Raw genomic sequence first — 27120 nt, 5'->3', positions numbered from 1 at the left:
TTATCTATATACAAATTCATGACAAGATATACATAAAGATGACTGCCTAGAAGGGAAAATCATTACAGTTAAAATTCCCACTAGTTTGGTCTGAAGCATTTCCTAAGAATCATATGAGAAAAAAAAAAGTAACTTACTGTATTTCAAACTTCACAGAACCACAATTCCATCACAGTACGTTAAGGAGACTAGTGTCAGCATCATGTAGCCACTATACCACTACCCCTTCTGAGCCAGAGAGAAGTACCCATCGTAGAAGCAGCAGAGGGTTACTTTACCATTGTAGAAGTAAAGAAAGATACTGGAGACACTTCTTTTCTCTATTATTTGGAGAAAGCCTACTATTTTCAAATTTGTGTAAAAAAGTCTGAGCTGTAAGGTGCAAAGCAGGACTGTGAATTATTTAGTGTGAACAAATTAATATACCTTCTTCCACAAGGTGTTTGTGGCAGGATCTGCTGCCATCTAACTAGCTAGTTAATTCCACTTTTTTCTGTTGCCCGACAACAGCTACACTAAGCAAGACACAGAACATTTTATCCTATCAGTAGGTGGGTATTTATGAAAGTAGTCAACACTGCCAGTCTTACTGCCACAGGGTCTTACATGTCCCTATGAGAGTATTGCCTTCACGTTTCATTGCCAAATCACCAGAACCTAGAAGCGAAGGGAATGCGCTAGTAATGACCTATGCACCAGCACCATGACAATATTGTGGTTTTAAGTGCATCAGATAGCAAACCATAATAAAACCAGTACATATCCCTTTTGGACTATCTGTGTCACCTAGCCATGCTAGGCCTTTGTTTTCTCACTGCTTCTAACTAACAGAATGGCTCTATGCTCTCCCTTCCTCCCAGGGCAGCAGCAATCATCCCTTCCTCAAGCAAAGCACCAGATTAGTGCCTGTGCCCCTGTGAGTCCAGCAAAGCTGGGGAAAGGGGGACCATGTACCGAAGGAGGGAGTCTGGTGCTCTAGATGGGCTAGAGGAAGAAGGATTCTCTGAATGTCTAACATTGCCATTCACTGCACTCTCCACCATGGAATGAAGTGGCCAAGGACACCTGTCTTAGTTTGTGAGTGAATAAAAAAAACAAAAAAGATGCACAATGTCAGAGGAGTATAAAAAAGGAAGAGACTGGAGTCTGAGAGAAAACAGGCTGGGACCATTCTCTCCCTCTTGCTTTGTGAAAAATGCTAGAAGTTTGTAAAATATAGTACTCTCCTACCTGAAATCCTTTCCTACTTGTTTGGCAGAGGCTGTAATTGGCAATTTTACTGTAAAAAGTAGAAAAAAAGAAAAATATTGAAACTGCATGTCATATCTCAGAAAAATAACAACACAATGAAACATCCAAATTTTGACAAACAAAGGCTATTTTGAGATAGAAACACTCCGTACAACTCCCAGTGAAACTCTTCTACTATCCACTAAACCCTAAGTCAGGAAGTGAAGGTGCCAAAGGCAACACGATGGTCTTGTTTTGGTAAGCATGCAGCTCTGCTCAAGAGCATGTCCTCAGTCCTTGTCTCTGCTCCAAGGCAGTGGGACATTCAAATGGCACTGGACCAGTCTTCAGAGCAGGGATTATGTGGAGGCTGGAGCTAGGCTGGCAAGTCATGCAGCATCCTGTGTTCTTTTGTGTTTCTCTTTTTCTGACTGCATGACTCTCTGGGTCCATCTCTATAAGTGTAGATGCTCTATTGAACCAGGAGAGAATAAAGGAAATCCACACCTGGAGAGAGCGGGGCTTAGAGAGTACCACAGAGAAGTGGCAGATGCACTTTTGAATCCATTGAACTGAAGAAAAAAATAACAGCTGTCCCTCTTACTGGTAAACACCCTGATTGCTAGGCTATTGGAGGGGCTGACAGCTACCCATTCACTTCTGGAAGTGATGCACATGGTTGCACTGTGTGCGGGGTTCACTCTGGCAGAGCCATAACAGACATCTCCAGAGCATGAGTACTATGTTGAACCACACTGGTCAAGCAATACGGGTGGGAGTGGGACAGAAGAGGTGCTGCCATCCAGTTGAATTTCACAGGTGATATATGTTCATGAGCAGTTTATCTGCTGGTGTTCACTGCAGGATAGCTGGCTGTGTAAGAACAAGGTGCTCTGGGGCATGAGAAGTGCCAGAGTCCCAGTACTCTAGGAAGCTGAAAGCAGTGTTGCAGCCTCCAGTGTGGTGGTGGCACTGCGTTTAGGCAGCAGCTGAACAGGGGTCCAGAGCAGGTGGGATGAAAGTACCTGAGTCACAGCGACCTTTAGGCTAGAAATTGTTTCCTCTCAGGTACATGTAGAGCACCTGCCTTCACTATGCACCCTGCCAATATAACGTTTCTTGAAGAACAGTAGGAGGGAGAAAAAGATTCTGAGATGTAAAGTGTTCTACAGGCTGTGAGACAGTACTTCAGTTCAGATCTAAAACCACAATAACAAAGTAGTAAGAGCCAAGATTTTTTCTTCTTGTCTTCTAAGTAAGGCCAGTTCCAGGAAAGCCTAGAAGCATGTGATATGTTTTATTTTTACCCTTGGGCATGCTACACAACAGCTAGGAACACAGCTGCAGCTGGGGAAGAAAGTCTCCCAAGACTGCAAAAACATTAGTCAGTACACAAGTTCTTTATCAGTCTCCTCTTTGCAGGCAAGCCCTGATAGCTATAATATTTAAATGTACTTAACAGAACGGACACGGCCTATTCCAGAAGTCAATTATTAATGCAATTATTTGTGCCCAAACTTAGAGGCTCAGAGAGAGAGTCACTTTTTACTTCCTCTCTCCCTCCATACCACAGGTAGCTCATGTGTCACCTTCCTGGAAACCCTGTCACAAACCAAGTATTTATCGATTAGTTTTCCAGTTACCAGAGTACTTTTTTTTTTTTTTTTCCCCCTGGTTAAGTTCTTCAAGACAAAAACAAAGTAGTCATAAGGTAGAATAGTTCTGGCTGCATGTGTGAAAAAACACGAGACAGGAATTTAGAAACAAGCACAAAGTTATTGCCAAAACGTACTGCTACAGTATGACATTGTTAGATTTTCAGCTTCCAAAGTGTGATAATTATCATAGAATCACAGAATCATTAAGGTTGGAAAAGACCTCTAAGATCATCTGGTCCAACCACCCCCCTACCACCAATGTCACCCACTAAACCATGTCCCTAAGCACCACGTCCAACCTTTCCTTAAACACCCCCAAGGTACAAGAGTACTTCTTGTTTAACTGTAGGAGAGGTCAGAACTGGAGAGAAATGTATTATCTGCCAATAACATGAGCTGTAAGAATTAGGAAAAAAGAAGTACCATGACGCTGTATTTAACACTGCTCAGAGATGTTTGTTGGAATAAATTAAAAAAGACTAAAATCAATAAATACTGACATGGCAACGTGGAGTGAGGACAGGCAGCCTCCTGTTCAGGGCATTTCTACTTTGCTACTTTCTGCACAAATTAACTTGTTTTGTATATCCCTGAGTACTTGATGGTGGGCTGTTTCTTGGCTCTTTGGGTAACTGTGAATCCCTGAAGCATGACATTAAGCATAACACATTTCATTGTTTTCCAATACTCTGTCCACAGCAACATTTTCAATGAAAACCCCACTAAAACCTCTACCAAACCCTATCCTTAAATTATCTGATTGAAAAAAAGCTACATGAAAGCTTTTAGGATATTCCAAGAAAGTTTGTTCGATGTGTTCCTTTGTAACAGACTGACAGGAAGGTACCTCATTCTTCTGATGTGTATCAGCTTTCCTGTTTTCAAATACTGCATGTGGGATTTATTAAACATGCCTCTCTTCTCAGCATCTTTAACAGCTTTATCATTTGCTTTGAGCAATATCTCTAGCAATGCAGTCCTCCCGTTGTTAAAATGATCTTTTTTCTTGATCTTTAAGAAAATTTTCACATTAAACTCAGATTTACCAGCTATATTTTTCTCATGTTTTTAACATCTCTCATTAATTTTACACTTCTAATTTATACTGGGTCCTTCTGGGCTTCCATTTGTAATTTGTTAATATATTTAGGTTTTTACGTACCAAGGCATATTTAATGAATAAAAAACGTGCATTTACTTAAAAGTGTCTTTTTATTTTATTGTAGTGACATCTCAGAACAGTTTTGTTTATGACAAAAGACAGAAGCAAAACCAAAATGTTTCAATGACTGGATGTACTGTTGAGTATATGAAGTATCTTACACTGTTCTTGGGAATGAAGATTTAAAAAAAAAAAAAAACAACAACTTTGATTTAGTCTGGAGCATTACTGCAACAAATGTTTTCTCTTCTGGTTTCTCTGTTCCAAATGAGCACATTATTACAAATGTGTGTCTCCTATTGCCAACAGTAGTATATATTTATTTGTTCAGTTCTCTGGAAGTTGCCTCAAGTTCAGTTTTTCTCCAATGAGACTGTTCCCAAACAGTAAAGCCAAATATAATTATCTGAAGACAGTTTAAAGGAAAGAAAAATTGGCTCTTCCAACTGCAGGGACTGAGTGAAATTTCAGCCAATGAACTCTGTATTTATCTTTCTTGGAACGCTCACTTTTCTGGAGTTTAGGATTATAGAAAAAAAAAGACTAATTAAGATTTTAAGAATTAAAAAAAAAAAAAACACAACAGATAATGTTTACCTTTTTCTACTGGGTCAGATTCCTGAAATATCTTATGTTGAGTTTCAGTGCCTGGCATCTGTGAGACACAAGAGAAACATGAGCAAATTATTAACAAGCACCAAAAGAATTAATGAGAAAAATGTATTACTAATAAGTCAGCCTCTTTATGGCTTGTTCAGGGAGTATACAACTAAGTTAGGACAGGAAAAGTTTGGTAAGGGTTCAATAATTAGTGGGAAAAGAGTTAATATGCAATAGGCTTTTACTAGTAATTCAATATTTGGCCTGATTTCCAAAAGCTTGAAAACTCAGCAACTTGTGTTCACATTTCAAGTTTTTGGATGCTCAGCATTTAAAAAAAAAAAAAAAAAGTTAAATTCCTTTTAGTGAAAGTAGGAACAAAACATTTGACTCTATTGTTTCCACCTAGAATTTTTAGGTGTTCGTCAACTATAACAAGGCCCACATTTTCTAAATAGTTATGTACAATGCTGAACAACAATAATGGAGAGGTGATATGTTCAAAAAAGATTAGATCATATACCAATTATCCTGGCATTGACACTTTAATAAAATTATTCCCATGGGGTAGTAGCTAGACCAGCTAATACATGCCGAGTACCACATCTGAATGGTATGAAGGGACATGACACAGTTCATGAATAATGCAAACACAAGTATTTCAGACCTGGGGCTTGGTAATAATCCCAAAGTTAATTAGAAAATTTATTGCCTGTTTTCCTAGAATTACCTTTCCCTTTCTTTTCTCTTTACAGCACTTTATTAGATAGACAGGAAACCACAACAGAAAATGTTTTAATGGACTTCGCAAAAATTGTGTTCAACAAGATTAGGAGTGATAGTGGTCCAGCCGAGGGAGTCATATACTAGCAGTTTTGGAGACTGAAGGGGAGCTGGTATAGTCTCCATCTCCAATGCATATTTCTTGACAGAGAGATCTAAATGTATCAAATAATACATTCATGAGAGAATTTTACTATTTTTCCTGCCTCAGACTTGTTGATGCTAATACTTCCATATCTGTGGCATAAACTAGATACACTCGTCAATAAAGAGCGATGGCTGTTCTGTATCAGTGATTTCTGGTGACAAAATCGTTCATCCAGAGTTACAGTGGTTGAAGTGTCATATATCATCGGTCTCTGATCAAAAAACAACACAACAAGTTTCCACTGGGATGAAAAATACTCACATTTTTGCTTTCATGACTTCTGTCCTTAGCAATACCGTTAAAATGATCTCCTGATGTTTTGTTTTCTTTCTGCACATAAAATAGTATGCAACCATTTTGATTAATTTGGGTATATTATAGTTATGAAAAAAAAAAAGTTGTAAATAAACATGATAATCACAATGCCAGAAGGAACATATGTAAGCAAGCTTCTCAAGATTGAATTCCTTACGCTGTTCTGCTCAGCAAATATTTACGAACCTGGACACAAACATGTCATACTGACAAGGGACCTCACTTCCTCCTCAATTTGGGAGGTTTATTTTTAGTCTGGGAACCTGGAGAGGCAGGGTTTCTCAGTAGTATTAATTGCCACTGCTCTGCTTTTCCAATGTTGGGCCTTCTGAAAAGAAAGACTGGCACAAAATACAAAAAGCTTGGGAAGCACTGGTCTATCATTGAACCAATGAAAACATTCATAAAGCAGCCAGCATTATGAAGTATATGTACATAAAAAGAATATTACCTATCAAAATATTAATGCAACTTCTTTCCAAATGACAGTTTGCTTTCTCTAGGACACAATAACAGTGCTCCTATTTTACATCTGAAGGCCACAAAGTTTTCTAGGCTGAACACTAACAGAGTGCAATTGAGGGCTATGTACAGCTCCAGCATGAAATTTTGTCAAATTTCTACTGTATCTGTGATATTCCATTATTCACCTTTCTCAAATGCCTTTAAGTACTTCTACAGGAAATCCATCAAGAACAGCAATGGAAATTTCTCTAAGTCTTTTTGATCTAATAACCTTAAATTAGTCACTGAAGAAGATCCATAAGGCAAAACATGCATAATCAAGGGAAGGAAAAAAGTAAGAAATTTCTTGCACGAATTGTGACGTACTGTTCATTCAAACTCATTTGATAAAATTTTACTTTCTGACAGCATCTGACTGTTATAGTGTTAGTTTGATGTGTTTTGCTCCTATTATACATACAAAAAAAGTGCTTTAATTCATTACATGAGACATTAGTCTTTGCCTGTTTCAGTACAGAAATTACAGAAGTGGACCTAGTGAAGGTCCACTTAGCCAACAGTTTTGCAATATGTACTAGGTATTGGCAGGCAAAGCCAATGGCAGCTGAATGACATTGTTTAGCCTGAGTACAGACTCTGAAGCAATTAAGCTTTACTAAATGTTCTTGTGAAGGTTCTATGCTTCTAGAAATGCACCCGTCTTTCTTTGTTCTTGGATGTTTCTTTTATGTATATTACAAAGCAAGTCTACCAGGTTTAAAGACTAAACTAAATGATGAGAAGCAATACCCTAACTTTTTGCAGTGGTCTTCTCTGTGCTTGTCTGGGCTTCAGTTGTCTAAAGCTGTGTTACACCCCTCCACTTCTTCTGAGTTTGAAAGTCCCTGAAATCACAGTTATCCAGTGTGGTTCCACATCTCTCATGTCACTGAGATAAATTTCGTTATGCAGCTTTTAATTGCAATCCCTGGGATGCATACCATGCACAGGCGTTTTACAATAAGCAGTGATGTACTATGTGAGATTTATGTGGCAGCCAGCTCAACCTACAGCTTAGTGACAAACATCAGGCAAACCCGCATGCCTTGCCTAGTATGTGCCATGTATAGACCACAGGGAAACAGCACTCAAGGACATCAGAAAAAAAATGGAATCAAACCCACTCACTGGCATGGTGAGTCTTTTGACACATGCAAGGCTATTTTTAGCCAATGTCATGGAAAGGCTCATAGTTTTAGGCACACTTTTCACACAGATCCCAAGTTATCATACCCTACAAGCATAGGCATGCTGCCAGCCTGATGAGAGGAGGTAGGGCAAGAAAGCATGAAGACCTGAGAAGTACCAGAAGGCCCAGGATACTTGGCACTAATCAGAAAACGCTGCTAACTTCAGAGACCATTTAACATTTTCTTTCTAAGGTTTTCATGATTTTTTTTTTCAATCCAGTTCTGGGAAATGTGCCAATTTATCATTCACATATGAATAAACTGAACTCCAAAGGTAGCATTATAAGAACAAACAAGATGGAAGGTACATTAAGGAAAAAATTATCTCCATACTTCTCCCTCCTCTCTGTACTTTCACTAACCCTCTGCTATCAGTTACTGTGCTGTGAAGGAGATTTTTCACCCAACTCACTACGCGTTAGACATCCTGTGACTAAAACACTCCTGGGAATAACATAACATCAGTACTGGAAACTCTTGCTTGGTTCTTTTGCGTAGAACGGAACGGGGCAGAAATTTCAAGCTGTGAGTAAACACTAGAAGTCAAAATCACTCTCATAACTGCTACATCTGACCGCATTCTCTTTTGATCTGTCATAACTAAAACTAGATTTAAAACTCCAAATTATGCAACTTGTCCACCAGCCCAGTTATCTGAAATACTTATCAGCATGTTTTGAAAAGCGCTACAGGGTGTCACTTCAGTTTTATACATAAGTACTCAGTCTTGGTATTATGGTTTCCTCTTTTACTGTTGTTTATGGTATTTATGACATAAACAGGAAGTACCAATTTACAGGAACTATTATTGTTGGATAAGAAAATAATATACTCACAAAAGTTTGTTTTGCTTATCTGCAGCAAACGTTTTGAGTATTATACCAATCACAGTCACCAAAGAAATAAACATAAAGTAAACAAGAACAAAGTAAAATTCAAGTAAAGTATTTTTTTATTTTTCCTGAAACAGGTAAATACATGTTTCAGGAAAATAAAATGTCTCATTGTCTTCCAGGGACAACACTGTAAAATCTGGGGCTAGATTTACCTACAAATTAGAAATAGGCAATGGGGCAGTCTTACGCTGATAGCACTTAGCAGCAGAATGATAACGTGCCTGTATGCATGAGAGGAGAACTTCTGAACACTGAACTGAGTGTCTGCAAAGTATAGCTGACATCAGCGTACAAATGTATACTTTTTGTACTAAAAGCTGATGTCCTCCTCATCCTGATCTTACATCTGTGTACTTGTCTGCATGGCAGAACCTGGCAGGTAGACATCTGCCTTTCTTTGAAACTAAAACACCACCTTTTGGACAATTTGGGTTAAGCTATTAAATAATAGTATTGTTCTGTACTGTTCATTTGGACCTTATCTCTACAGATTATACGGGTGCTTTATAATTATCAGCTACCTGATTAATTTGTTAATTATTATTCTCACCGACTGAATCCCAAGCTTCTTCAAAATAGATCCTATTACACACTAGTTACTCTTTCCTAGTGGCATTCAGGTCAGAGATGTGAACAGCCAAGAAAAATTCATAGCATACCTTAGTGCCTTGTTTTTGCCTGTGTGCAGGAAGATCACAGGAGTCTGAACTGTCAGAAGTTTGACTGCTGTGAAAGACGAGCATTGTTGTGTTTAATTTCTGAGTTTGGTAATTGCAAACTGTATTTTGCAGCATTAATTCCAACCATTACCAGGTGTTTTCTGTAGTACCTCTAGTTGTAGAGATATAAATGTTTTCTACATGCCTTTCTTCCAGATCCACATTTTAATTTTACAGCTAACCTACAGCTACCTAACCTGCAAAAAGTAGGTGTCATCTTAGAGAAAGCTTGATTATTGTAAGAGATCTGATCTATTGAGTTGGCATCTCCTTCTTCTACACAGCTTTCTTTGAGTTCTACTTCACATACCTTATCCCTCCCCTCCTAAATCCTTCCACGGAACATCATCCTCTTTGTTCAGAGAGAACCTTCTCTTAGTTGTCTGAGGATCCCTTAAGATCTTGTGTCTCTCTTTATTGAGCACTTCCAGTACTAGTTGTGAATCTCATCTCTTAATTTTTATACCCTGGGCACCTAAAGTTAGATGAGATAGATCCAACCCATCAATGTTTCCCCAGAAAAGAAATCTATTAAAGTTTTATTCCCAAAGAAATGTCCATAGGGCTACAGGTACAGCACATATATACCCACCTCACACAAATCACCTGCACAACTGATCATACTGCCACTCACAGTCAGTATTGGCACAGGAGGAGCTGATCATATTTAAGAACTGTATCATTTGGTCATTGTACCTTAAATTACCCTGAAATTATAACCTTTGGCTAAATGGAATCACACTAGCATCTTCCACGGTTAGTGAAATTACATATACAAAAAACTAAAACAAGAGACTTTGTATCATGGCTAGATTGCTCTGCAAAATGTAAGGTGGAAAAAAAATGATTCAAGTGATGCAACAGATCAAGCCCTGCACCAACGCAGTTTAATTTCTCCTCAGGAGGGCCACCTTGGGTGGATACAGAGCTCTATTTCCAATTATTAAGGTTTGCATATGGGGTTTGTATATATACAAAGGACTGTTAAATTAAGAAGTGTGAACATTAAAAATCTAATGTTAATAACACTTCTAACATTTACTTGGGCACTCTTTACACAGTGTGGAGAACACACAATAAATTATGGTATATCTTTATAGTTCTAAGTTACCTGGAATCCCAGTATATATCAGAATTGAGGACTTCAGATTTCACCTTAGTTTGCTGTCTCACTACTTTCTCTTGTTCCTTCAGGCACAGATAATAAGAAGACACACCACATATTTAGTTTACTGCTTTAATGAAAGCCATTATCAAATTTACTATTACTGTAACCCTATTAAGTATTATGTTTTGTCACAGTAGGATAAACAGAGGCAGGAGAAAAGGCCTAGGGGGGATTTTCCTTACCTCAATATGAACAGAGTAGTTCAAGAGAGCATCACAGAAACGCTGTCCTATTGACTCTAAGTCTTTCGTATCAAAATGGGTGCTTTGTCTCCAGCCTGCAACATCAATAGGAGCAAGTCAGAAATAGAAATGTCAGTCATCCTGCTGACTGTGAGCTGTGGTGTGTCAGGATGGTGGCTGACTGCAAACTCACATATACATATCACTGACAAATGCCAGAAAGGTCTATGACTGCCAGAGTTTATACAGATAGCATTACAGATCACTCACTGTTCTGCCCATATGGACAAATCTATCCACTCAGCATGGATTAACTATGCATTATATTACTTTCAGCACCAATCGTATTTCTTTTTATCGAGGATTTTCTTCCCAATAACTGATTCCCATACAACTATTTTAGTTACTACTTTTAATTTGCCATTCATTAATATTGTTGCTTTATGGTAGATATGTAATAATGCTGGCGGTGTCCTGAAAGGTCACCAGGTGCATGCTGTAGGTTTTTTTTTTTTTTTTTCCAAATCTTATCTTCAATCATCATTCATTTCTAACCAATAAGACAGAACACCAGCAAGAGTTGGTACCTTAAGCTACTGCTTTCCCTGAAAAAGCAAAAGTAAAGGTCTTGTATGATGATTCCTACTGAATAGCTACAGGGAATTGTCTCACCCAACTTAGAGCCACAAATAGAGGCTTCCAAAGTGTAGCTGTTGTTGATGCCCATCTTCCACATTACAACTCGACCTGTACCTTCTTTGCTCTTTCGTACTCTGAAACGGCAGTCTGGGAATGAGAACTCAAAAGACAGGTACACTATTAGCCTTTGAAGTAAATAGGAGGATGCAAGAATTTCATTTTAACCCTGTAAATTTTTTTATATTCTATCTACCAGGAAAATAATTGTGTTTTCACTCTATTCACCTTATTTGAATATTGCACAGTATAGTTCAGGACAATCACTATTATTACTGGTATAACGGAGATATAGATGAAACAACAGAATAGTCCTTCAACTAGAAGTTTAATTTACTTTAGGGATTTCTGGGACTTCTGAGCTTATTTTTTTACATGCCTGTATTTACCCTTTCTAAATCGTATAAGAATACTGAACAGATGAGTTACCACAAATCCTGCTATATACCAATGTGCATATTTACTAAAAAGTCAGAATAGTTCTCTTGTGAGTTAACAGATCAACAGTTTGATGTAACAGATCTGGAGCTCACAACCACCTTACTATCACTGATATCTGAGGAAAACAGCATTAGCTACAAGTATGCAGTGAAATCTAGTAAGTTAGCTTGTGTGTTGTTTTATTATTGAATGTTTGCCACCTTTCTGGTTCAAAAGAAGCTTACTCCAGTTAGATTTTGCTGGAAAATTACATATTTTAATACTAATAATTTCTTTTTTTTTCTTTTTTTTTTTAATTGAAATATCTTACACAAACATGATGATTTTAACACAATTCTCAGCAGAAAACAATTCAAAAAGATTCAGCCTAGAGATTTTTTTTCTTCTTTAGCTTCTTATTTACTTGTTTGTTTTTAGTTCTACTATATATTACAAAGTTGTACTTTATGTATGAATAAATAATATTTAGCGTTAGTTTTTCAAATTGTTAGAATAATGTTACTTTGATATTCCTTTTTTCATTCTTTTAAAAATGTTAACTTTGTGACCCAATTCAGCACAACACATTTTGGGATACTGGAACTTCAAAGGAGTTCAAATTTCATTTTTCTAACATTTCCAGTTTTAGCCAATTGAAGATTATTTTACTAGGTGAAGTGCGGTCTCTAAGCCGATATGATACCCTTATATAAACCTTAGGGATCACAGTTGGTGTTTGAAATTTCAAGTGAATAATTTTCTGGTCTGGCATTTGCTTACCTTCTCTGGGCAGTTCTTGCTCAGCAAGAGTGGAAAGGCACGTGGCTGCAAGTACGGTGCTTTTGGTTGCTGCTCTTTCTCACAACCATACATGAAGACATTTTGTTTTCTGTTGTGACCATGGATGTCACAATACAGAAAAATGTCACGTTCCTCCATCACTCTGTAATATGGAACAACACAGAATACTTCGCTAACATGCGGGGTTTTTTTTCCACCTCAGAAGTACTAGTTTGAGCTAATATAATACACTGAAGCTCATATTTAATCTGAAGTGCAAGAAATCAGTAGGAGTTTTCTATTCTGAGTGCTAAGATAAACATTTAGAATGCTAGATTAGAGGCAGACTGCTCAGCTCCTCCAGGATAAAACACTTGTCACTGCACAGAAATACAGACATGACTGTATGTATCAGCAATCTTTGTCCATCTGTTCATAAGCTTTCACAGCTTAGCTGTCTTCATGAATTCCAGAGCTAGGCACCATCTTTTAAAATCACGTGTTCACTGCTTTATTTATTTATTTATTTATTTGCATATAATTTCTTCAATCTCCTACTGTGCAGTGGCTGCATGGTGTTTTTTTTCCACCCTGTCTTTTCTCCTCTTCTCTCTTTTCCCTTCTTTTAGCCTCTAACTCTCAGGTTCAGTTATATGCATCCACCTCTGTAGATGTGTACTACAGCATGTTGTACAGCTGAAACTCGCTGTTCTTATCTGCTGTTCTTTTGCTGTGGCACATGTGATGAATAATACACGTTGTACAATTACAAGACTGAAGCATAAATATAAGTGGCTCTGAATGATGTAGTGAATACTCTTTCCCTTATTCAAGCTGGAGCCACAATTTTTATGACATGCCAAGACTCTGTAGTGTGTTATCACTAAACTAGCTTTTTAAAATAAAATCTGTAGGTGGATATATTGGGGTTTGGCGACCCCCAGCCCTGATGCCCAATTCCTGTTGAAGCAGGGTCCTACACAGAAGATGTCATGGCACTAGAGCATGTCGCCTGGGGCTCTGCTCTGGGCAGGAGTTGGAAATCCATGGAAGAGCTAAGAAGGAAGCAATAATAAATTTATCCGTCTGACTCGGCTGACTCTGAATCTGAAGGCCAGAAGCACTTCACCACACCTACTTGATTTAATTACAGGGCACTGCAATTAAATGTGCAGGCTGTTTTCGTACAGTAAGACAAAGGCAAATTCTCATGGAAAAGAAGAAGAGGGACAGTACTCATCTCCTTTAAGTGAGGGATATACATGCTGAAATATATACTTTTAAGAACACAGATCTTATTTAAAACAGTCTGTAACTGGCACTGGATGGAAAGCATTAAATGTACTAATTCTGACTCTTTTTTTTTTCCCCACAAGAGTCTATCTGTGTCAGTTTGTTACAGAAGTTAAAACAAAAAGATTTACTAGCTAAGTTCTCTAGCTGAAGATTTACTTTAATACCTGAAGATTTAATTTTATATCCAGAGTATTTATGTCTATGTGACTTGGTCTGCCTAAGAAATCAAACATATTTATAGTAAAACATACAGCAAACTTGACAGTCTTTTCTGTCAAATAGACAGCTGGGATCTATTCTCAGCCTAAATTCATTCAGGGACATGGTTTCATGCCAGAAAAGAAAATGAGAGAAACATTAGGACTTTGATAAGAAGATCTTGGCAGAGGATAGTGGGGAGAAATGTGGTGAAAATGCTTTGATGAGAACTCTCACTTTAGAGATACAGGTTGCAACCAGGAAGGGGAAAAAATGTTACAGGAAAACCTACAGAATACTGGAGAAAAAAATAGCCCACTCTGAAATACAACTGAAGGGAAACTAAATAGTCAGAAAGGCTTGGGTACACGCCAAAGATATAAATAATACCAGAACAATAAGTGACAGAGAAGTCACGCTAAGCGAGAGACACTGGAAAGGAAAATAATCTATTTTAGAGGGAAAGAAAATGAGGTTACCTTCTGATCATGTTTCGGGTATACCAGATGGAAGGATAACATTTCTTCACCTTGGATCTGTATTTGCGGTTTAAGTCCTGTCCTGTTAAAGAGCAGCGATGATTTCCCACAATCACACCATCTGGATTTAACATTGGAACCACTTTGAAGACAAAAGTGTCCCGGAGCTGTTGAGCTTTGTCTGAATTGCCAAGAATGTAATCCAGAAATCCCTTCATTATCCAGGAACTGTTGGTTTCTCCTGGATGCACTCTTGCAGTTAGTATCACAGCCTTCCTCTTCGTGTCGTTGCCACTTTCAGGAGGGTTGGTGATAGTTAAGACATGCACTATGTTTCCTGCCAGGGAACGGCACAAGATACGAATCTTGCAGAATTTGGACCTCACTGGATCTTTAGAGATGTCCACCAGGTACTCCTGCAGGTTGGAGTAGGTGTAAGGATAGCAGTGGGCAAAATAGCAGGTGTCTCTGTCATGAGGAAACTGGAACGTCCAAGTGAGTGAGAAATACCGACGTCCACCTTCGCCCACATTGTTTTTATAATATTTGATTTCATTTCCTGTCCTTCGCCAGCCAACACTGTGCTTCTTAGCATCAAATTCTGAGTACAACAGCGGCCGCAAACCATGTTTATACAGGCTGTTACGCTTGGTAAAGTTGACAATGGTGAAGCGATATGGCATCCCTGCCTGAGTATTGCTGACTTGGAAGTAGTACCACTGCGTGTGTCTGCTCGTGTAGAGGTCGGTGCGCAAGGTCAGCTGGTACTCAAAGTCATTACTGGTAGGCAAAAGAAGGCAAACAGTTGTGATGCTGGTTAGCACTGCAGCGTGATGCAATGTCAAGTAACGCAGGCTGCCATGAAGAAATACCCTGTGGTGAACCAGGTGCAAATCTTGCAGATTTATACTGTCATAAAGTCTACAAAGCTGCCAGGAAAAGGTGCCTACTTGCACTGAGTGTGTCAATAATGCAACTGCTGTCTTCCTTAGGACTTCTAATAATGACTAGGACTTCTAAAAATGTTCTCTACGCGACGTTTGAAAAGGAGGTGCTGAAGAAAAGCTGTGTGAATTTTGGTGGGTGATTATTACCTACAGAAATCATTCAGTGCTATAAAATGGCTATCAGATCATTTCATGTGAAGGCTACCTGGAACAACTTCTGAAGCTTCTTCAGTTAGTGTAAAACAAATGACGAACCCAGAGAAACATAACCTGCTCAGAAACCAGTAGCACGCTGCAGGCAATAACAACTCAGATAATAACACTGTTGTAATAAACGGAGGAAAGATTATAAACTTACACTTTAACCACCTTCTGCAAATTCCCACTCTCGAACCGTGCTTCAAAGATGAGTGTGTTGTCCAGTTTCTGATGGAGGACCTGCTTCGTGGGGCGGAGACCTCTCACTCGGGAATACATGAAGCAGGAGTCTGTGTTAGCTAGTGGAAGGAGTGGAACAAATGTCTTCAGTTTCAGCCTGAGCCATTTTAAGGAATACATGCAACTTTATGAAAATTCCTTCTAGAAACAAACAACTGCATGTAGCTGAGCTTCAACACATACTTTAGATAAGCATAAAAGAAATGACGTGGAAGGTTTTGTTGCCTATTCCCACTCAACTTTATGGATTTTGGCCAGCCTAAAATCTGACTGTCTTGGAGGTGCCTGTGTGTCTCTGTGTGAGCTTAGAGCAATTCATATTCTGCACTTAGGCAAAGCAACTGTGTTAGGTGGAAGGACTCGAAAGACTCAGCTCCTCCAGGTCTTTTCACCAGTCACACAGACAAGTTCTCTCCTCAGAAACTGTACGTAGCTGACAACTGTTGCCATCAGTTTATTTTTAAATCTCTATTGAAATCTTCTAGCCTAGAAGTAAAAAGATGACCCAGACCCAGCAGCAGTTAGTTTCATATTGTAAGTGATGTTTTCACATCACATTTGGCATGCAATTTGAGCCCAGATCTCCTTTTGCTCTGTTCTGCTACCTTTTCCACTGTTCTTCAGATGAGAGGCTCACAGAGGCATAACTCAACTTTTTACTACAACCTTCATTCCTGTTCATTAAAAACCAGAACTGCTAGAACAGCAAATTTTCTGGCTGGGAAGATATTTAGGTTCCAGAATACTCTTTGCATAATTTTATTGATAAAGGATCCTCTCTTTACAGAACCAAGGCAAGAATTACTTCTAACACTTTTTTTGCTTTCTCTGCATTGATGCTCTACGTAGTGGCAAAGCTTTTGCCACCAAATTGTAGAAAAATGGGGTAATCAAAGCTTCTTGCTACCTCCAAACTGTACCCACAAAATAAAAGAAGACACATCTCCTCTGCTGAAAACCAGAAGCCCAGAGATCCTGCTGCAGAACTCAGCATCATGGTGCTGGTGATTCTGTCCTGACCCACAGAGCATGAGCTGTACTCTCCCGTAGCTGTAGAAGAGCTCTGACAATATGACTCAGAGAAGTTATGCAAAGCTGAGATTTCTATATGGCATTTTTTCATTCACTGAATCACACAAAGGATGTCATATTCTGTGTTTTGTTCTTGGTTATTTAAGTTACTACAGATCCATAGGGTTTTTCATTAAAAGAATTGTTAAGTCTGCTGGTTGGGATACCCACTTGAATACTTACTTTCTGTTTAGCTGAAATCTATTCACAATTTCTCTACCCTCCACTTCCTGTTTAGGCTTAACATTAAGGCAGAAAAATGTTTCAGCAGTTATTCCAGTGAAACTGTTTGTGGAAACATCTGTATCAGACAAGTGCTATAGAATGAAATGCGTGAACAAAATCTGAGTTGTTTATCATGGTATTTTGTTTTTTTTTTTTTCACGAGGGTCACCACTGGATTGTTTTTTTCTCTCCTAAATTAGATTTTAGGAGGGCCTGCAGGAACTCAGCAGCAGGTAGTTCCTTGCATTGCAGCTCCTGTTGAAGTCAAATTCAGCAGGGATCAGGAGAGTGCAGCTGCTGCCTCCCTCAGGATGCGATGGCTCATGACATGCCAGTCAAAGTGTAGCACTCACATTTTAAATCTGCGTAAGGTGTCTGCCCTACCTACAGATGTCCTCTGTACAGAGGATGTTAGGGTTTTAAAAATTATGTTTACTGCTATATAGCTTAGATAGCAAAGCTACCAACCTGGAGGTTTCTGTCCCAGAAAGTGGGAAGTTACATTTTTAAAGATTGACAAGTAATGAATTGTAACAGAAATCACTGTCCTTGTTTTTAAAAGGTGGGATGCAGGGATTCAGAGTGTTCCTCTACACCTTGTACCTTACAGTAGGTTAGCAGGTCTAGTTGCAGAGGACAGAGGTTCTTTCCCAGCCACACAGCAGTTATCAGTTTTCCTGGTCAGCAGTATGACTTAATTCGGATGCAGGATTACCACATGGAGCAACCTACTAGTGATGGGTAATATTCTCATTCTGCAGAAATAGCAAATTTCCAGATAAAAATTGTTTCAAAATACTGGTACTTTTTAGCATATTGCAAGCCTTTACCAGGCGTGTTGGCCTCAACAATGATGTCAGCATCCTTTCAGTTTTGCACATCTGAAAATTTTGTGGCCACAGCTAGTTATCCTAGAACTGCAAAACTATTATTATCCCTTCTTACCTATGCACAAGTGGCCCAGGGCCAAAATCAACAACCGCCAGAAGCTCCAAGTTCACTCAAGGCAATTGTATCAACTTAGTAAACACAGGGGGAAAAAAAAACAACAACAAATAAACCTCTGTTAATCAACAGGTGACGGTGGAGTAGGGCAACCAACCCCCTTCATTTCTGTCCAATTAATCCTTGCCAGACTGTGGTGCCTGTAATCAAGCACTGATCCAGTCTGGTCAGGTTTTGTTTATAAGTCTTGGCTAAACATTTATTGCAGACAGGATAATAAAACTTCTCCCAACGCAGACTTTAGTGGTGATCCTGCAGTTATACAGCTCTCATCTTTTTTACTTTCTCTTTTTGTTTGGATGTTAAGTAATCTTTCTCCACTCATATTTTATAAGCAACACATTTTAGCTGTTTCATGCTGTTATTCACTGGCAACAATGACTTGAACTGAGCTGGTCTTCTGAGTTTATTAACAGCATGAGCAAAACATATGGCTGATGAGACTGCTGTGTAACTAATTTTATTCCTTATCTATAGGAAAAGGATTTATTGCCAACTGCTTAAAAAAAAACAACAGAAAATCATATTGATTTCATTAGGCTTTGCATTAGGTTCATTAAGAAGATAAAATATTGGCATCAAAGAAGGTGCTTCATCTACCTACAGCTGACAGCAACGTTTCTCAGGGTGTTCTCACCTTCTTCTCCCAGATAAACCACAGTGCCCTTGTCAGGAGGTTGGTATGGCGGCATCATCTCCAAACCTGTTGGAGTGTACATTGGCTCAGGGGTAGTGGGTATCCAATCTGAAAAAGTGATACACAGATTAACTACGAGCAGGAAGATTGTATTAGAGTCTTCACAGTATGAAGAACACATTGGAAAGCAGTTCACTCTGTTTATTCTGGTTACACATAAGGGAATAGGGAGCCCCCTTTATGAACATATTTTTTTTGATCTGTGAACAAATCTCCACTATAACTCTAAATAAAAAGATGTATCAGTCTGTGCACGGGCTAACTTTTGCTGTGCAAACCTATCTCCATTCTTTGTACAGCTTGTTTGCCCTGCAATTACTCAGAATTCCTGTACTGCTCCCTACAAGCAGTACCATTTCTTAATGGTACCATTAAGAAAACTGATGCTCCAACTCCAGAGTGAAGTCACTGATTGCTGACTACAGAGACACTGCATAGCTACAATAAAGTGTCCCCCTGCAAACTGCAGGACATTCACCTGGCATGTCAAAGAACTGTTTGTTGAACCCTGACTGATGGTACACTGAGACAGTTGGCATTTCCTTCCTGAAATACTCACAGCAGTCTCATCTCATTCCATTGAAGATATTGGGATCTATTTTCTAGATAACAGAATAAAGTCATAGATGTCTCAGTCTCACCTCTGTGCATTTCTGATTTCTACTGATCACTTCCAAATCACAATTGTTTGTATTTATAAAGCACAGGAACTGGTCAAGTGTTCGTCATCTCCTAATAGGTTTGCAGTATGACTTCTGTACAGACTGCATAAAAGCAGTTATTAGTTGGCATTCATATGCTTGTGGTTATATAACCATATATGGTTATAACCATGGTTATAACATATGGTTATATATGGTTATATGACCATATACGGTTATATCGTTATGGCTATGGCGATGGTTATAGAACCCTGAAAGCATTGACATTGCTAGTAACAGGCCATACAATTTGTACTGAGTTTGCAAGACCTCTTTGCTGAAGATTGTCAGGCTTAATCTGTCTGAACTTTTCTTCGTCTGTTTGCAGCCTTGTTTCACTTAGTTTAGCCGTGACAGTAATCTCTCTAACCAACCAGGTACATGGCTAATGTGCTTTACTACTGTTCATTTTTGTGTAGTATTTTGTGGGCTTATACAGACAACAGTAACAAGCAGTTACTCTGCGCACATCGAGATATTTGCAACTCCAACAGAATTATGTAGCATGCGAAATACAGGTCTGGTCCAATAGCAGACAGAAGCTTTGGGAAATACAGGCCTGGTCCAACAGCAGAGGCTTTGAGAAGTAGAGATATAGGATGTGGTACAGGAGTACCGTCACGGGACAATAACAGACATAGCACAAGTTTGGCACTGGAGACCCTATGGCTATAAACAACTCTCCTATTGTCACCTGAGTAAATGCAGATCTGGAGCTCGACAAAACTCATTTTAGGGGCAACAAAGAGAACAATGAAATAATATCTAACAAATGTAAAGGATACCATATATACTAAATTCAGATCTAACACGGAGCTGCAGACCAACACAAAAGAGAAAGGTGTAAGAGCAAGCAATCAAACATATAAAAATGACCCCCAAAAGTCATTCGATTCCCAGAGTAAGGAAGAAGATATCATCAATATGAACATCATATTTCTCCCAGCGAAGGGCTCCAGAGGCTGACAGTTCACAACAAGCAACCCCTCCCCTCCACCAGAATGAAACCACTGACCTGAGGACCTAGAGGAGCAGTGGGAAGGGGAGCTGGAGAAGGATGTGAGTTAAGCATATGCATAACAATTTTAACTGCACTACTATTCTTTCTTCATCTGTAGCAATTAGATCTGAACTAACAATGGTTTCACTCTTAAGATTTGTTATACTAACAAGAAATTCTTGGCTGTATTTATATGTAAGGTGTGCCTCCCCTTTGCCCACAAGCAAGATTTTGAACATACCACAGTAACTTACCAATGTGCTCAATTCTGTCCCTGATGACTTCACATTGGTTTGGCCAGTACACCTGGGAAAACTGACCTACAGGTGCTAAGTCACACGGATTCGGCAGCTCCTGAAGATGGGGAACCTCTGCCTCTGAATTAGATGGTAGCAGAATCTGTTTTGCCCTTGGAAAAAGATCAGCACAAACAGAATCTGTAAGAAAGTGAAAGAACCCTTACATCAGTCTCTTTTGTTCTTTCAAGTGGAAACAGGCTGCACAGATTATCTACATGAAATTAACATAACTAAGCATGGCACAATAAAATTACATCCCAGTGAAATGTAAATGCAATGTTCTAGCCTATAAATCACACTAAATTTAAAAGTAGCATTGAATTAATTCATTAAACCACAGAGCAATGTAGCAAGAAATAGCTTACTTGGGTTCCTGCAGAAAATGATGGCACCTGTTATTATTACTGCTTTTATTACTAGCATATTATGGTAAGGTCTACAATCTCAATGCCTAAGCCAAAATCTGTACAGTGCAATATTGCACAAATACAGAACAAAGCTTACTCCTATAAAACTTATCACATGGTGTATTCAATAATGAGATAGTACTGGCTAGCATGACAGGAGAGGTAACAATCTGACGGTATCGAGAATTTTGTACATCTCCAGAGACATTTGGAAGAGGTGGGGGGAGCTTTTACTTGTACACAAGGAACCCTGTCAAGTCATGAGAAGTCACTTGAATGAAAACATGACAGGCAGAGAAAGGGTTTTGATAAAAAGCTAGTAATTTGAAGATTCGGACTAGTACTGTGTGCTGACCACTACACTGGCCAAAGTTAATTACTTGTCTTTGCCGCAGGTATGAAAGATTCCCTTCCAAAGCTCTTCCTCTGTCCTTACTACTACCCACTTTGGACAGACCAAAAGACAGGAGTTTGGCTTCATGGAAATTTTATTTTTTTTAAATTTGTTTTGGGTCTGAATCAGATACCAGCACCCACACGACTTATTTTACCAGAAACAAAATAATAATCAGCTTAGATCTGGTTTCTAGAACTACTTCTCACAACAAGCAAAAGAACACCATAACAAACAACAGCTCTTCATCTTAAGGATCTGTTTCCAAGCATAGATGATACTACATGTGAAACATACATAAACTAAAAGCAAAACTGCTGAACTCATCTTTAAACTCTAGTTAGCTCTTAACTTTAACGAATACCTGGCTACTAAAATACCAAATCAGTACTTGGTGATCAAGGGCATGCTGCGGGATGGGACCGAGATAATCACTCACCTAGGTCAAGAACCATAAAGTGTGACTAGACCTAGCTCCAATTTAATTTACAGCTTGACAGTTATATGTGTACCAATATCTCCTCCCTTCCCCTTTCTTACCCACAGTGGTCTTACAGGGAAAATGTAGGGAAATAACTGGAAGGGTTCTAACCTGTAAGAACTGCACACTGCTGACTATCTTCTGCCACAAAGGAGCTATGGGAGTCTTCATCCTAAAAAAAAAAAAAAAAATACTAACATAAAATCAAAAGTCCATACCAGGACAGCTTGCTCCTTCTTATTTTCAGAGAGAAGAGCTACCTCTGCTTTGGTGTACTTTATCAATGGCTTGAAAAATAATTGGGCCAAGTCTGCATAGTCATTTACAGTGCCATTATTCCTGGCTGCCTCTCACAGGAGACATGCTTTCACTTATCCTGTTTCCCCAGTGCCTCTCTTGTGCAGTACTCGTATTCATACTGTTGGGTGAAAAGGTAGAAGAGAAAACTAACATAAAACAAAAATGTTTGGTTTTCAGCTACATTAGCTAGCCATCTGATCCAGCTCATCATACAAGTCCGCTAACATAAGCACAGGAGAGGCAATGGAAACCAACAGCCGCAGTCCTTTTGGTGGCAACGCGGGTATATGCCACAATAATCCCAAAGCAATAATGACTAGGACAGGGAAATGAGGAACCTGACAATCAGTAAACAGAGGTTTAACACTTGGCAAAAATTAAACAGGAACCACTCTGCATCCAAGCTGCACACGGACCATGAAAAGCAATCAGCTATCCTGGGTTAAATTTGAAGCATATTGGCAAGGCAACACAGGGACAACAGCGTTTGTCCTCTGCTCTGTGCTTAACACAGTGTTTATTTCATGTTCTTTCAATCTAGCCCCCTTTCATTAACACCATATTCAATTAAAAAACAAATTTCCTTCCTGTAATATGAGCGTCGTTAACATCCAATCTATTTCACAGCTGGTAAAAATACTCAGCTTTATTTATTGCTGCCATTTACACTTACTGCAGCTGCAAATATGACATGTGATTTCTAAAACTCTGCTAGTCCCATAGCTGATCGAGGGCGTGATTTTTACAGGTGAAGAACTGCGAACAGTTCACAAACCAAAGCACAGATATAACTAACGTGGAGGAGGTTTTACTTTGCTGACGACTGCTGCCAGCAGTACGCGAACTCCTGGGGAGCTTAGGGCAGGGCTTTGCATAGCCCTACACCCAGCGGGGCGCTAACATTCAATTTGCAACCGCGCTCCGTGATGCGTTTCAGGTAGAAGCGGTCTGTTACTGGGGCTATTTACTGCCTTCCTTCCTTTTAGCCGTTTCCAAGCGCTCAGCACACGACTGATTTTATTTTAACTGTCCTCGATGTCACGGCAGCCCAACAGTCGCGACGCAGCACAGCTCGGAGCGGCGGGGCCGGCCACCTCTGGAGCAGCCGCAGGACCCTTGGTACCCGTCCTCCACGCGAGCTGCCCTTGCCTGCTGCTGCTCCGCGCCTTCCGACATGCTCCCGGGGAGCGGCCGCCGCCTCCCACCCCCGCACCCGCCGCTGCCGGCTCCCCGCAGGGCCGCGGCCGGGGCCCGGCCCGGGGGCGGCGCTTCCCCGGCGGCCTGGGCGAGCGAGGCCGCGCCGGGCCCGGGCGTCCCGCCCCGCTGCCGCTGCCATGGCAACCGCCCCGCTGCTCGCGAGAGTTCGGCGCGAGGGCGGACCCGCGCTCCCCCGGCGTGCCCTAAGATGGCGGCGTCGTGTCCTCGCGTGGCGGTGGGCGGGTGGTGGTGTAACCCCCCCCCGAGGAGCCCATTCGGGCACCGCGCGGGGCTGTGCGTGGAACAGGGCGGTTTTTGGGTAGTTACCCTCTGCCCTTCGCCTCAGGGGGCGTAATGAGCGTGAAATATTGCAATAAAGTAAATTCAGTGTTTACACATCTCGTACGTGCATATCAACGAGTCAACAGCTTATGTTTCAGTCTCCTGTTAGCTGCAGTCCCTATAAAAGTCTCTGAGAAAGGAGATTTGAGCCATCATGTTTTCCTGCTTATGATGAGTGAAAACTGTGTTTAACATACGATAAGCCCCTCTAGCGGTGCTACTGTGGGCACCAAGAAAACCACTGCAGCTTGGGCAAATAGCGGGAAAACTCGTGAAAGTAGCTTGAAAAATGATTCTCTTTTGTAGGCTGAAAAGTAATACTGACTGATCACTGTCCTGATACTTTCAGAACTGCTTTTTTTTCTGTCTGAAATTGCCAGATGAATGATTAGATTTACTTCCCTTGTATCAGCACCAGTCTCTGTAACCTAACCGCAACACAAACCAAATAAAATCAACCATGTGCTCTTACTTCAGTCACTGACTTTTATTTCTGTCACTGCCGTACCCATCACCGCGGTCAGAGCCATGTTGTGTCGGGTGCCCTGTTTCACTGAGCATCCCCCGGAGAGGCAAGGAGGCAAGGCAGTGAGGGACAGGCAAGGAGGCAGGACAGGACAGAAGGCAGAACCTAGGACGGAAACTGTGCCATAAATCCGTCCTGCCCACTGGGCAGCATCCTCTCTCACAATGAAACGAAATGTCCCCTCAACAAATGCGAGGTGCTGAGCTGGCAGTGCACAGCCTAAACCTTAGCTTGGGGTCTCCAGGAATTTTTGGGTACCTCCAGTGAGAAGTTACATGCTGTTATATTATTTTGTGGGGAAAAGGTGTTGGCAGCAACTTGATTTAAAATGTCTTTAAGCTTTATTTTACAGATAATTTCTATATCTCGGTGTTAATTTGTTCCTGAATGAATCAAGGATGCTAGGATTTCAGGATGAGTGCAATAAAGCTTTGTTTGATACTGGAGAAACCGTTTTTCACAAATAGTTCATTTGGTTTTAAAATGTCTGTGCTGTCCTTCCTTAACAGAGCTTTATTTGCATTTGCAAAATGGAGTGGTAGGTGCTTTTTTGAGATCCTTGTGTTCACTTTATGAGAAAGGTTTTTGTCGTGTATTCCTTTATGTTACTTTCTCTCCAGTGACACAATTGCCCCATAGTGCTTTGTGTTTGCAACTTCTTTCCCTAAAAATCATTTATCTCCAGAGGAACGGGGGAAAATGGGACTAACTTCCAAAGGTTTCTTTCGTCTGCTTTTACGAACATGGGAAGCAGCACGACCACAAGGTGGTAGCAGTCTGTAAGGAAGGGCGAGGAGATGCCGCTGAGGTTTGCTGACGGATCCGTGGGGCCAGATGCTGGCTGTGTGCTGTGCCATGGGGTGGAGCATTTGTAGGGTTCAAGCAGAGTTATTTTACATCCAGTTGCTGTTATCTTTAGTCATTTCACTTTGACCACTTTGAGCAATGGGCCATAACGCCTATGGTGTTGTATCTATGTGGGTTTGTTGGTCACCTGGGTCATAGCATCTTTCTTGTTAGCTGTACAGCCCCATAGGCTGGTGTCACAGGGCTTGGTCAAGGATGCCAAGCGCAAATTGGTTTCAAAATTGCCAGCTTAAGCTAGCATCTTGGTTTGTGTGCTGCCATGCCCGAGGCCCTGGCTGGCCGGTGCAGTCAATCTACTTTCTGTCTCTCATAACGGTATCCAGAATGGCATGGCCCCAGGTTGCACATTGCCTCCTGCGTATTCCTTCTGCCAGCTCAGATCAGTTCAGAGTAATGTAACGGGTTAACTTCATACTGCCTGTCTTTGTAAGAGATCAGACATCATTCAGCCTCCCAGGCTGACATAAAGTTCGCGTTGATAGAAGGTGACAGTAAAAACCCCATCATGTGCTCTGTCTGTTTTAACAGAAATGCAGTCATATGCCCACACGTGATCAAGATTAAATATGTGCTGCTGAGTGATCTGGCAGTGTGCAGAACCATATTAATGTGCATGAAACCACAGTTTCAGGAAAAAAAAAAATCTTCTGTTGCTCCTGTTATGAGAGAAAAGAAGAGAAAGAGTAACCTCTGGCAGATTACTGGGGTAGACAACTCCAAGGATCATTTCGGCGTGGGTTACAATCATCAGAAGAAATACATGAGGTTGTTCTGTAAATTATTTCACTGTGGATTCTGGGAGAGTTTAACCTTTCTTGATGCATGGGAATTAGGGGAAGGTGTGTGAGGTCTGGCAGCACCAACATATTTCCATTCTGTGTCTGCTCTACATCATACTTGAGTGAAGTTTTTGGATGTGAATAGGACTCAAAATAAAGGCAACATTCAAAGTACAACTTTATAATGTTAATTTAGCTTTGCAGTGAAGATAAGCCCTTGGGTGCCAAAATCTTGCTGCATTCCTATGTACAAATGCTAGTTGTGCTGTGAATAGCAACAGTTTCATTTAGACATGTCGTGCTCAGACTGAATGCTCAGACTCTGCAGCACGCAGCTTAAATCTTGTAAAGAAAAAAAATGTGTCAGTACTAGTAGGGACTTGCATTCATTGTCATTTGCTTAGTGAGAGCCATAACCCGTAGCCTAAGCTGTTGTTTCCTCCATGGAGCCCAGCTTTACTCTTGTGCAAGTCTTTCCCTTCAGTGCTAATGATTTAATCACCCATACATTGCTCAGTAAGACCCTGTCCCTGGAGGCAAAGAAGTGAAAAAATGTCAGTTCATGTTGCACAAGATGAAATCATGATTTGTATTAGGTCTGTTTCACCCGGTGCTGCAAACCTGCACAGATGCTTTAAATTTCTCTTGTTTTAAGTGGCGCTATACTTCGTGGTACAGTGCAATGTGGTTATGTTAAACATGGTGCAGAGGAGTTTCAAAATAACTCATGTCCTGAATTGACCCAATTCCCTTCATACTTGTTTTTCCTTGGCCATAGTATGGTTTACAAAGTGATAAAATGCTGAACTGAAGATAGCTGCCCAATTTGTTTTTCTCATACAATTGTTGATATGTTTTTCTAGTTCTGCGTGACTTAATTTCCATGTTTTCCTTTTATTCCACAATTCTCAAATGTGTACACTCGCATTTAACAGAAACTAAACTGGTTAAGAATACATATGCCAGCCACTTTTAGCTAATTAAAAATTACGCACTCTCTAGTTATTGTGCAGCTTGCTC

General features: G+C 40.2%; 1 protein-coding gene across 9 annotated transcripts in view; it reads right to left on the bottom strand.

Moving 5' to 3' along the window:
- AGBL3 (AGBL carboxypeptidase 3) overlaps positions 1 to 23675 on the bottom strand; it is a 32256-nt gene extending 8581 nt beyond the window's left edge. For 4 of the 9 annotated variants that reach the window (XR_007162320.2, XR_007162319.2, XM_048061151.2 and 1 more), the window contains exons 1-14: positions 23539 to 23675; positions 22201 to 22261; positions 20763 to 20945; positions 18748 to 18855; positions 15730 to 15868; positions 14425 to 15279; positions 12452 to 12614; positions 11228 to 11354; positions 10556 to 10650; positions 10317 to 10393; positions 9146 to 9212; positions 5843 to 5911; positions 4648 to 4705; positions 1231 to 1279 (exon numbers count right to left, since the gene is read on the bottom strand). Coding sequence is in view for 7 of the 9 variants with exons in the window: in XM_048061151.2 (XP_047917108.2) it covers positions 1231 to 1279; positions 4648 to 4705; positions 5843 to 5911; positions 9146 to 9212; positions 10317 to 10393; positions 10556 to 10650; positions 11228 to 11354; positions 12452 to 12614; positions 14425 to 15279; positions 15730 to 15868; positions 18748 to 18855; positions 20763 to 20945; positions 22201 to 22261; positions 23539 to 23565 (2078 nt within the window). In the remaining 2 variants the exon portion in view is untranslated. Of the gene's footprint in view, positions 1 to 25; positions 658 to 1230; positions 1280 to 4184; positions 4564 to 4647; positions 4706 to 5842; positions 5912 to 9145; positions 9213 to 10316; positions 10394 to 10555; positions 10651 to 11227; positions 11355 to 12451; positions 12615 to 14424; positions 15280 to 15729; positions 15869 to 18747; positions 18856 to 20762; positions 20946 to 22200; positions 22262 to 23538 lie in introns of those variants that run through there. The other 5 variants (XM_066994259.1, XM_048061152.2, XM_048061154.2 and 2 more) reach the window with 5 other exon arrangements.
- Positions 23676 to 27120: the final 3445 nt, after the last annotated feature.

The sequence above is a fragment of the Anser cygnoides genome, chromosome 1 (assembly GCF_040182565.1).
Source record: "Anser cygnoides isolate HZ-2024a breed goose chromosome 1, Taihu_goose_T2T_genome, whole genome shotgun sequence".
NCBI lineage: Eukaryota > Metazoa > Chordata > Aves > Anseriformes > Anatidae > Anser > Anser cygnoides.
This window is presented reverse-complemented; position numbering and strand designations above follow the sequence as displayed.